Source organism: Corvus brachyrhynchos, unplaced genomic scaffold, assembly GCF_000691975.1.
Source record: "Corvus brachyrhynchos isolate BGI_N302 unplaced genomic scaffold, ASM69197v1 scaffold1, whole genome shotgun sequence".
In the NCBI taxonomy this organism is placed as follows: domain Eukaryota; kingdom Metazoa; phylum Chordata; class Aves; order Passeriformes; family Corvidae; genus Corvus; species Corvus brachyrhynchos.
In genome coordinates, this window is record NW_008237222.1 from 8,086,857 (window position 1) to 8,099,508 (window position 12,652).

Sequence of the window (12,652 nt, forward strand, 5' to 3'; positions counted from 1 at the left end):
TCTGGTGACAATATGTCCGTGTTCTCTTTGGCTAGCTTGGTGTGCCTTCATTTTCACATCACTTTCCCCTCCTTGTGGTGACAAAAGTCAGACATCCAAAAGGAATAGAGGAAAAGAAAAGCTGATGGGGTAGAGGCCAGGGATGCATGGTGAGTTACCAAGGAGCATTTTCTCAAAGCAAGGGAGAAAATAGCATGGAGCACATACATCCTGCGTGCACATGGATGCGGAGGAGAGCCTTTAATATGAATAATTGAGAAGGAAGGGCAAAAAAGAAGAAAATAAAAATACCTCAGATGTTAAATGTTATCCAATTAAGCTTAAAATAAACAGCCTAGAGAGATGAAATCTTGATACTGGGGTATCACATTCTGTGAGGAGTCTCAGACATTTGTTCACAACATGGCACAGTGGTCTGGCAGTGGCCGCAGGTGACAACAGAGAGTGGGCAGGTAGGATGGGGAAATGGAGGGAGTCATATGCCCTTTCCCACTCCCCATCCTCTTCCAGGGTGGAGACGGAAGGAGGTAGGGAAGTGGGGGGGGTTGGGGCATTTTCTCTGCCTTCCCCATGCGACCCAGCAAAGGCAGCTCTCCCACAGCAAAGACGACATCACTTGGCAGCACTACTGACCTTCAGATAGCAACAAAAAAAAAAGTATTTCTATTACCTGACAACTGACAATGACATCCAAATGTGCCTGACGTCTCAGTCTGAATCTCAGTCTGAGTCCCGCCAACTGAGACTGCACGTGCACCACAGCAGGGCAGGCTAAGGCAGGGCGGGAGGGAGGCCAGTGCGCGGAGAGGTGACGTGATCACGGATGTGTGAGGGTGGGAGGAGGCAGCTATGGGAGCCCCCGGCAGGTTTGCAGGCCTGGACGGCCCTGGAGAAAAAACAATAGAAAAAACTGTCAGTCGGATCTAAGTTTGGAGGGACAGAGGAGGCATCAAACAAGCGAAGTGGGGGCTGGCTGCCTAACGCACAACACGCTTGGTCTGAACCCCTCTCTGGGTCCAGCTGAGGATGGCAGGCTCTTGCCGTGGGGGAAGAATAAGAAGAGACCTGGAGGACCCGTGAACCCAGGCTGGGGGCCTGTGTGGGCATGGAGCGGGGTGAAGGTGGGGGATGGCCAGCCCTGGCACAGAGAAGAGCCGGAGGCAGCGGCGTCGCCACCAGCACTTGCTCAGGGACCAAATCAAAAGGGGGATAATTGTTTTATGGCTGGGTTAATGCACTGAGCTGACACAAAACTGGGCAGGCTTTCTGCTGAGCCACTGCTGAAGCAGGCTCCACACACCAGCCCGGACAAAGTGAGGTGACTTAGAGCTCAAATGGCTTCAGTGAGGTGCCAGGAGCCGAGCTCCCAGAAGGAAGCCTTGGCGGCCATGCGCTGCCTTCCCGCTTGAGCTGCAGCCAGTTGTGCATTTTGCATGCCCCGATTATGCAGGCTGATTCCCTACTGAGCCTGCAAGGAAGGGAACAACCTTTTTCCTGGTAGCTAAAAGATGATACTGTAACCTCCAACCGTATTATTTATTTTTAACCCCTCTAGGAATCACCTGCCATTTAAAAGCTGTATTTAAGAGTTTTCTCCTGCTCCACTGGAAATGCTTGCTCCTCCTGGCACTAGGCCAAACTGAACTCTGTGACTTTGAAAAACTAAGATACAAGTCTTAAATATCGACATATACCTGCACAAATACAGACACAGACACACATAAAATCACGTAGCAGTCCTGTTTTTGGCTGGCACAAATTAGCAGAGTTTAAAGGGAAGCTGAGTGAAAGGCACACTTTCTATCCATTGGGAATCCTAACCTCTCCATTTGATACTATGCCTGCCACTGAGTTATTAACTAAAGGGTAGCTACTAATCAAGGCCAGTTTCTAAATGAAGATATGTGGTGGAGCAGTCGCCATTAAAAAGCTGGCATTTGCCAATAGTTACCGCACAGTGGTAGATCAGAAACCACAGTTTCCCCTGTATTTAGATCAGGAAATATGTGTGCTAATTGTGGGGTACCTTCTGGCAAATGCTTTCTTTCTAAATGGTGGCATCTCTGACTGTGCATGAGTGTGCACCTTGCAGATAGAGGCAAACACCATGGCAGCAAGAAGAAATATTTATCTGTGTTCCCTCCAACCCTAGAAAAAACAACATTTGCTAAAGGAACCCACACTGTGGCAGCAAGGAAGAATATTTATCCATGCTCCTTGTGACCCTAAACATGCAACATATTCCAAGGGAGTCTCTCCACCTTGAGAGTCCCTATTTGGAAACCAGGCGTGCATGTTGATCTGACAGCTACACATGTGAGGCAAATGGGGATACTTCATCCTTGGCACAGCATCCAGCGCTCCAGTCTGCAAGGACTGCATTTGATTTTGGCGTTTATCTTAAATGGCTAAGAGACCACCAGTGCAAAACATTTGTGTGAAGCTTTTGCCAAAACCACAAGTGAAGAGTCTAAATTCCCTGTGTAAATACTTGAGCTTCAAGCATCGAGGATGAAATTTGTGCTCTTTTGTGAGGACTGGTTTTAAATAGAAGCCATCTCTGGGGCTTGTGGGACAAGGAAGGACTTTTTTTTATTTTGGGAGCTCTGTCGTTTGACTTTTGTAACTCTTTGATCTCTCTGGAAGTACTATACAAGCAGGTAATGATAACTGCTATCCAGATCATACCTACATTGCATTTTTGGCAAGACAGTGCACTATGCATGTGGAAACTGATGTTGGACATGGATTTCTATGTGTGTAGGTACCACCCTACTGCCACTGTAACAGATGTAAATAATGTTTGCTTTTTTCATGGAATAAGCAAATAATAATACAGATTCCCTCCAATGACTTAACAATTGTATCTTGTATTCCTAATACAATAAAAATAGCTAGGCTGTGTTGAGCTGCCTGGGCACTTGTCATTGCTTGGAAAGTCATGAGCTTGAAATGGAGATTTAGAGTAGAACCACAGGGCAGCTACATCTCAGGTTATACTGAGCTGTGTCTGTGGTCCCACCATGACTAAGGGCACAGGTCTTGCAGCCACTTGGCCCTATATATATTATGATGCCTTACTACGGGTTTTGAAGGAGATAATCACACAGAGAAACTATATGAAGCCCACCAAATGCACCATCCGACTCCACTGCATGGGGCTTTAATGTGGAGGTCGGTGGGCCCTGGCACACAGCACTACCTTGAGAGTAACAGCCTCCTCTCTAGCCCTATTGTGTCCCACATGTCTACTGGCAATGAATTTAATGCAATCTGCACAGCCCTGAGGTGTGCAAGAAAATGCAAAAAGCTCTTACCAAGTGGGTACAGGGAGGTCCTCCCAGGTCTTAGTAAGCACATGTCTGGTGTGGAAAGGGAATAAAGGTCTCAAATAGGAGGTTTCTCACCATCTGGTCAAAGAGATCATGTAAGCTTCCCAAAAGAGGTACTGGGGGCAAAACAGCAATCTGTTTTAACAAGGTACCTAACAATTTTACCAGAAGGACTGTGTGAACCAGATGCCAGTGAATGGATGGAACTGAACCTGTCACTCAGAAGGTCTTTTTCTTGTCCTCAGCCTGGAGAAGAGAGTCTCTGGGGTAACCTTATAGAAGCCTTCTAGTACCTGAAGGGGGCTGACAAGGGAGCCAGTAAGGAACTTTTTACAAGATATGTAGTGATAGGTCAAGGGACAATGGCATTACACTGACAGAGAAGGTGTAGATTAGGTTTTACAAAGAAATTCTTTACTGTGAGGGTGGTGAGAGACTGGAACAAGTTGCCCAGAGAAGCTGTGCTCAAGACTAGGTTGAATGGGTCTTTTAGGTGTCCCTGACCATGGCAGGGGGGTCTGTTCCAACACAAACCATTCTGTGATTCTATGATTTGATGTATATGTGAGGAAATCTAAAAATTGTTAACCTAGCATCACAAAAGTGTTGGCAAGGGAGAAGAAAAGTGGACCTAGAGAGACTCTGGCATGAGATGATCAGGGATTACCACCACCAGTCCTGAGTCCAGCACTAAGAGACAAATATCATGCAGCTGCCAGACCAGGAGACTTGAGTCTGCCCCTACAGTCAAAGTCAAATCAGGTGATTCGTCCGCCTCTTTACTACCACTTCAAGGTTCACTTCTTTGTTACTAATCAGGACAGTCCTACAGAATCAGATCAAGTGGAAAATCATGAAGATGGAAATCATATCCAGTGGCCTCAAGAAAAGGCAGGGAGAAAAGGAGGGGTCCACCATTAGGTACACGATACCTCTTCATAGCTATAGAACAAATAACAGTTGAGTTCAAAAATACTCAACTTGTATCTGCTAGGAACATATTCCCATTTCATCTCTTCAGCTCCTCTCTGTGGGATCCTGTGTGTGATTTTTATCCCATAAAGGGTCTATTTAAAGCTGAAAATGAAGATGGAGGCTCTTCAACTTAACTGTTACAGGTGACAGACAAACACAAAATGAACAAACATAAAAATATAGAGATACATACATACATACATACATACATGCATACATACAATCTTAAGGTGGTGCTGAGAGTTTTTTGCTCAGCCCACACAGCAACAGGCACGGGAGTGGAGCTGATCTCTGGAATTCTACATCCGATCGACCACATCACATTGCACAGAGGTTTCAAAGAGAAAACACACCTGCGAGCCCCTGACTGCCACAAAGGGCACAGCCACAGTCAGCACTAACGGGAAAGCAAACCGCAAGAACTGCAGGGCAATCTTAGAGGCAAATATCCCATCTGGATGGGGAGAGCGGGCACACACATGCAGCATTGTTTCGCTTGGACATCCCTGACACGATGTGTGAGGCTTGATTTTCCTCTTGGGTCAGCACTGGGAAATCACTCACCTGCACTGCAGATCTCAATTATATATTCTGCATTCATTCTGCACGGATGAGAAGGGGAGTTTTGCACATAGCATGAGTGTGAAACACGCACAGGGACTGTCACCATGTAAATAAAGCATCTGCATTGCTGACGGTAAAGGAAGATTTTGTTCTTGTGCTTTAAACAGGCTCAGCATATCCTCAGAGCCTGTACATGGCAGTAGCTCACAGGTGATGTTGACTCCCATGCACCACTAAGAGTAATTTTTTTTCTCTCTGCTATTTTTAAACTTGCAAAGAAGAAAATAAGGTAAATTGGACATGACCCCAGATGGAAAATGAACATAAAAGCCTAGATGAACCTGACAAAAGCCACAATCAAGGCATAAATTGCATCCTTTTGTTGCCCCTCTCCCTGAGCCTAGGCATGGCTGGCCATATGATATGGTGTATGTAAAACACCATGCTCCTGTGGCACACATGCAGAAAAGTCCCTGAGCAAAACACAAAGATGGAGCCAAAGCAGCATTCACAATGTCCCACCTCAGCATGGCTTAGACCAGGGGAAGCAATCTTAAATTAGGAGACCTGGCTTTACATCCGATGTCACATGTAATAGCAGCCACACGTAGCTGGTGTGAACCAGGGGTGCCGAGTGTTTGGCTGGGTGGGTGCCTGGGTGTGTATCTGTGTACCGGCAGACTGGCAGGTGCACAGGCAGACGTGTGAGCACTTAACAGGGCACGAACCAAGTTTTTCTGTGTGTTTCTCTGTGCCTGTCTGGTGACACAAAGTCCAATCAATAGCTGGTTAGAGAATAAAGCTCAGCTCCATTATTAAAAAACTCTTCTTTCAATAAAAAGAAAAAACATCTGCTCAAACAGTGTACGGCTACAAATTTGGAGTGCAGGCTGAAGCCTCATCCCTGCCCTGTGCCCGTCATGTTCAGGGAAAATACTGCAGATGTTCTGAGATGGGTTTTACATGAACCATTGCAGCAGGTTTGAGCAGACACTCCCAAAAATGATAGACAAATCTATCCACTAATCTCTCCAACAGATTTTTTCCAAGCTTTTTCTAAAACAAGTTGTCTTATCTGTATCACACCCTCTCCTGTGGACTGTTCTCAACTGATAGTATTGTCTTTCTGTCATGTCTCTTTATGCAGACACCAACAGAGCTGGGGAAGCAAACGCACACAAGCACACACATACACATACAGAAACACACATGTACAAACGCTTCCAGCAGCAGCCAGCAGAGCACTGCCCGCACACCCTGCGAGGGGCAGATGCACACGGCATCCCCCAGGAAAGGCAGAACAACTCCATGGTGTGGGCAGACACACTAGTGTACACACCCACACCCAGAGTCCAGCACTCGGCCAGACACACCTGCACACCAGCCTTCACCTCTCCCCCCAGCACAGTGGTTTGGGAGCAGTTTCCCCACACTGATTATGATGCTTAGACTAAAACTTTGCTGAAGCTGGAAATGCAAAAGTTGCACCGGGTAGAGAAGAAGGAGGGCAGGAAGAGATTTCCTGTTGTATTTTGCTCTGAGATTTTTTCATTTTGGCAGACAAGGATTCCCTTTGAATTGATACATTTCTTTCTCCCAAGAATTTCGAATGATAATGCATAAATGAGTCATAGATCAAGAACGGCAACATGGTGAGCAAGGAGGAGAAAGAGAGTGAGTGAGGGGCACTGGCACAGAAATTTGACAGTACCCCAACTCCCCCCCTTCCTCCCCCCATGCCAAGACATTAATTCTCACAAGTCGGAGAAAATTACTATGCATGAATGCAAAAAGCATGATCAGGAGTAATTAACATGGCTTCATATGCAAATTTTATTAATGCAGAAGTACAAAGTCATTATGCAAATGAAACTTACGTCAACTCTCTTGACAAATATTCATCTCTAAAGCTCAAGTTTCTCCCTTCTAATTTTTTTTTTAATTTTTGGTGTAAAACCAAAAAAAAAAAAAAAAAGTGATGAGGACTGCTTGACAAGTTTGCAAAGTTGTTTTTCAACCGGAGAAATTTATTCTTGCATTGTTGATATTTTTTTTTTGTTGTTGTTGTTGTTGGCAGGTACACGACAGCTCATGGAGGAGAGCGGGAGGATGGGGGACGCAGGCTACCAGCAGCAGGCAGCCAATCAAAACGCCAGCGGCTGTAATGAGCGCGATTGATGACTGTTTGGCTTTACTGCAGGGTAATGAACTAGAATCCAGTCTGAGGAGGGAAAAAATATGAATATTCATGAAGCTGTGCTCCTGCCTTTGATGATTAAAGAAATTTTTAATATTCAAATAAGCGCTTGCCAAGTGATTAACAAAGAACAAGCACGCAGGAATATGGAAATGGAGCTGTGGAAGATTTGGGAGTCACAGTCTGTGCAGAAAAGACAGCACAAAATTTCATAAACAAGATAGGCAGATAACCTAATTCAAATCTGAGCAAATAAAGGGGAAAAAAATCACCTTCTTTTTCATCAGTTTGGATATTGTATCAGTCACTTTGTTTTAGAGAGCAAAGGAGAATAAAATCAACCGATGCAATAAGATGGGGGGAAATACCCAAACCCTGAGAAATCCAACCCAGCAATTACAAAGTAAGAATCCTGGGTGAGAAACAGATAGGAAAATGATGGTTAAGCCCACTGTCTGCTATGGGCTATTGCTTTGCAAAAGCAGGAGCCTGCCTGATGCTGAGAGCCTCCTGGCTACTGAGAATCGCCAACTTGTTGTATACAACAGGCAGGAGACGTAAGTATCCTGAAATAACCAAGACCAGTCCCTGCTGTTAAATCCCTTTCCTTGGATAAAGGGCTTAAAAGTCAGCAGTCCCAGTCTTGTCAAAATATGTCCCTCAATTATTTGCATGAGAAGGAGGGAAAAGAAAGCAAGAAAAAAACTGAAAAGGAGGGTGCAAGGAGGTCTCAGCTGCCCACCCTGGTAATCAGTTGATAAAAAATGTGTTTTCCATGTCTGAGCCAGAAAGGTCCTCCACTCCCCACAGATTTCTGAACAAGGATACAAAAATTCAGTCGCATTATAAAATGTCTGATAAGTTCAGGTTCTCACAGTTTAATAGCTTCACTAAGGATTCACACTGAAGCACATAGTAACAATATTAGCTGCTAAAATGACTTTGCAGTTAAAATACATCTAATTAGCAGCCAGCTAATTTTTTTTTGTCTTTCTTTGAAAAACAGTTAACTTCAGGGCTACATTATACCAGAATGAAATGTAGTTGAGCTCTTTCTGTTACTCAGAGTAAGGATATCTTCAAACTCTTAGGGTACTGGAAAACCAACTCACCTTTTTGTTATTAGATCCTGGGGTTTCACAGGCCTGTTTGCCTTTTCTGCAGACCTTTAAAAACTCTGGTTAATTATTTCTTATTTAAAAATCTAAAGAAAGCATAGGCTAAGTACCACTTAATAATTAATTGGTGTCTTCAGAATGTAAAATTTCAACTATACTTAAAACAAAAATAATTACTGTAAAGCATAAGGACAATGCTACAAAATGCAAAAAATGGACATGATCAGAACATTCAAAGCTGTCATGAAAACACATTATATAGCTAATGGGATTTTTTTCCCCTATATCTGCTCCATTTTTGGAGATACAAAAATACTCACTATCAATGTACCACAGGAAAGAACAGGGGGGAAAAAGGAAAGTAATGAGAGAAAAAAAAAAAAAAAAAAGCCTAAATGTAAGTAAATATAAGGTTAAACACCATGCTGGGGTATTGCTGGGAGTCTTTGCTCTGAATAATGCCAAGACCTTTCGAAGATGTCTGTTGTCTCTGGGTGCGTGTGGGCGGGTGAAGCATGATATTACATAACACACATGCGGCAGTGGCTGTGCACAATCGTACTGATTAAAACGTTTGACTGTGAAACTCAGATCTCCATTTCCTGGGCTGTTTGCAGCTCGTGTCAGACCCCTGAACACCATAAATGTTATCCCTTGTCTACAAGATTCCTTGGCTTTATTTTAATCAGTGCATTTTCTTTTTTAATGACAGAGGAGCAACTACCAGCTCCTACAGTTGGTTGCTTTGAAGCCCTTCTTAAACGGCCGTTGAATTCTACCACGCGAATGTGAATACTTCAAATTTATGCCATATTTTCATTTCTTCTTTAAAAGTACCCCATTTACATATTTCTGGAGAATAACGATACTTCTACAGGGCAGGTGAACACACATTTCTGCATATGGAGTCAATGGGGAAAAGCATTAAGAGTCCATATTGCAAAAATCAGTCCCTAAATTTGAGTGGCTTAAATTGAGCATGCAGCTGTGATTGCCTGTCAGTAGTTAGATGCTGTAATAATAATAACAACAACAATAATAACAATAATAATAATAATCTTTTCATTTCTCTAGTGTCTTCCACGCAAAGATCTGGAAGTACTTTACAAAAATAAATAAACTGAGTTTGGAACACCCCGTGTGGTTAATAATATCCCAATATATCTAAAGTGCATGCAATTTGTCTCACCGTGTAAAAATCCATGTGATGTCACCCACATATTTGTGTATGACATCTTGGAGGCTTGGACACTAAGGGCAGGCTGTGGAGAATTTTGCTTACCTTGAGACCATGTGAATTCACAGAAGTAGCCCACACTATGCCTGCAGGACTGTTTTTGCAGTGCCAAAATCCCTCTTTTAGAAAAAAGTGGTGTAGATTGTCACTGGTGTCACTCAGGGGCCAGGGTGGGTGGTCCCCAGGGGTATCCAGGTGCCACGTGGCAGCACTGGCAGCATCCCTATGAGCCAGGTCTCCACAGTGGCTCCTGCAGGACTACCTGTGCCTCTCTCCCACCTGATGTTCATCTAAACTTGCTCCTCACCCCTTGTCTGTGCTATGAAAAGAGAAAAACTGAAACATCTTGGCTCACTCCAATTAAACAGACAAGAAAAAGGACTCTCGCCTACCCCAAGGCAGCCTTCATCACCTCCCCCTGTTGTGCCCTCTGCCCACCCCACCAACACAAGCCTTTGTCCCAGGAGGACCACATCCCTTTGCTATGAGAGCACCTGGGAGCAAGAGCATGGGAAAACAGGGCAGTATTTGGCCTAAAACCTTCATAAGGCATGAGTATATATGACATATCAGCAGATGTGCTAAAAATATAACACAGGAAACCAGGGAGTTTCCTCATCTCGGGAGGGTGGTTTGCAGACCACTGGGCTGGGAAGGGGGCTGGGGTGCACACCCCAGGGCATGAGGCACCCAGGCTATGGCACATTCTCTCCTGGAGCTCAGCTTCCCACTGACTGCCCGTCTGGTCTGTTCAGCCCCAACAAGCTCTCAAGTAGAGCCCAGCTCTCACTCTGGGGATGCAGAGTGTCTAACACAAGGCAGCCTGATCTGAGCTGCAATGTCCAGAAGCTACCACAATAAACCAACAAATAATAATAATAATAATAATAATAACAACAATAACAATAATAATATATCATCCTGATTTGTGGAGGGTTTGGGGTTTTTTCCAAAAGGCATAAAGGGTAGACAATAAACAGTTCATCAATTTTCCCAAGTTTTTTCCCTAACTCTTGTAATTAAGTCCTGGGGAGTTTCAATGGTTGTAAAAATCCTTGTGGGAACTAAAAATTTTAGTCCTGATTATATCATGAATATTTCTATCTACCAGCAAATATTTCTGATGTAATTGAAACATATAACTACTACAATATAAATTGTAGCAATTTAACAGGCCCTGAAATTAATAAAGGAACTCAGTGGATGGAAAAAGCTGCTTCCAAAGGGCAAAATTATGTATTTATGCAGCTAGAACAAGAAATGCCACTACAAATAACCAGAGGGCTTGGCCGCAAGAGGATGGTCAGGAGGTTAAAATGAAGGAACTGAAGTGGCCAGGGAAGAGCCACAGATAAGCAGGAGTCGTTAACATCAGTGGACCTCCCTGCCTTGGCCATTCAGAACAGTCCCACTCACACACTGGCAGATGCTGCATTGCAAACATATATCCTCAGGCTGAATATGGCCTCTGGAAAAGAGAACAGCAGGATTTGCTGCTTGGGTAAGTAACTGCCTCACTCTGAAGTTTGCTTTCTACTCATAGTTTTAAATTTTGTCCCTATCTCTCACAATAAAAAATAATAATAATTTAAAAAAACTTGACGGAATTAGGCAAAATGAGGCTTTAGCAGCTCTTCAGCTGTTTGGCAGCAAAAGCAATTCCTGGAATGGGAGGGAACTTGAGGAAAAAGAAGCAGATGAAGTCACTCTGCCCCTCTGTGCCTCAGTCTCCCCATCTGTGAAAATCGGCTAATGACATCCACCTGATTTAGTTAAATGTCCTGGAAACTAAAAAGACTCTGTAACAGCAATATATTAAGCAGCAGCACTGTTAACTGCTTCACTGCTGGAAATGCAAAGGAGAACCATCAGGTGATGCCATGTCCCTGCACAGCACAGATGGACAAACTTAATATACAGAAACAATTAGCTTTGGGAGAGAATCACAGCTTCTGGTTTTTTGGCTCACCCCTAGCCAAAAGCAATGTAAGTGTAGACACTTTGTAAGTGCTGAATTTCTATGTGGAAAATAGTCTACCTGCCTAGTGTGAATGCACACATCAGATTTAAAGTAATGCAACTCTAAAATAAGTGGGGGGGGGGGGGCATGAATAGGCACACAATTTTCAAATTTTTCCTTGTGCATGGAGCACTTTCACACTTAGAAGAGCAATTCACTAACACCAATAAAACTTGAAAAAGCAAAGCAGAGCGAGCGACTGGGGAGGGAAGGAGGGAGGGCGCAGCAGATATTTTTAAAATGAAGGTTCCCTTTGAGTTTTGGATCTCTCAGGGGAAAACTACTCCAGCTATGTGTGTACGAGTGGCCCCAAGTCTGATAATGGAATCTGTCAAATTAAAAGAGCAGACCGATCATCTAGAGATGGTAAAACAATCCAGCAAATGAGAAGAACACTGAGGATCTAGAGATCCAGTCTTCAGTTCACTGGACACCAGCACAACTAAGCAAATAATGCTCTCTGAATGGAAAAGAGGCTAGGAAATTAACTAGCTTTAAATAATGAAAGAAAACAGATAAATAAACCAGCAACCAGGAATTTAGTTCAGACTATAATGTAAGTAAAAAAAAGGGAATAGTGAACCAGTTTCATTTGTACAAGGAAGCATGCTGGAAACTTGTGCCCAGTCCCCCTGCTAAAGAGAACAATGAAGTTTTACCCAAAGACTTGGATCCAAACAGAATTTGCCCAGTCACAAGCACTAATTAGACAGGATAACCTAACCCTGCACCAGGAGAGGTAAAACACAAGTGCAGTATAATAATAACCCTGTAATCCTTTCACTCTGACACAAAACTAAGAGCAAAGTACAAGAAACCAAGAACCATTCTACATAAAGAATTTTTTTCTGAGGTATATATTTTCTGGACCAGATTTTCCTGTACCTCTCAATTTACCCATTATTTGTACAGAATAGCATCTTTCTCCATAACATAAAAGCATAAGACACAAAAAGGCTTATTATCAAGTCTGCTCGAAACGGAAGCTGAATACACTTAGCCAGGAAAGTGTATAAAAAAACCAGACATACTGTACAAACAAGGTGAGGCAAGAGAATTGCTTCAAAAATCCATGGTTAGCATGAGGAAGCAATATTAAATTCATAACTATCACCACAGTAAAATAAAGCTGAGTAGACTTTTTTGTATCTGATGAAAATGTCAATATACTCAAATGACAGCTTATTGCTGTATATCACAGTCTAACCA

The 12,652-nt window shown here is 43.4% G+C and overlaps 1 protein-coding gene across 1 annotated transcript in view; it reads right to left on the reverse strand.

Annotated features, from left to right (window-relative positions):
• Positions 1-12,652, reverse strand: part of BCL11B (B-cell CLL/lymphoma 11B) — a 91,498-nt gene that overhangs the window by 48,485 nt on the left and 30,361 nt on the right. Inside the window, exon 3 of the mRNA XM_017729058.1 lies at positions 671-886. Within this exon, the coding sequence (XP_017584547.1) occupies positions 671-886 (216 nt within the window). The remainder of the gene's footprint in view (positions 1-670; positions 887-12,652) is intronic.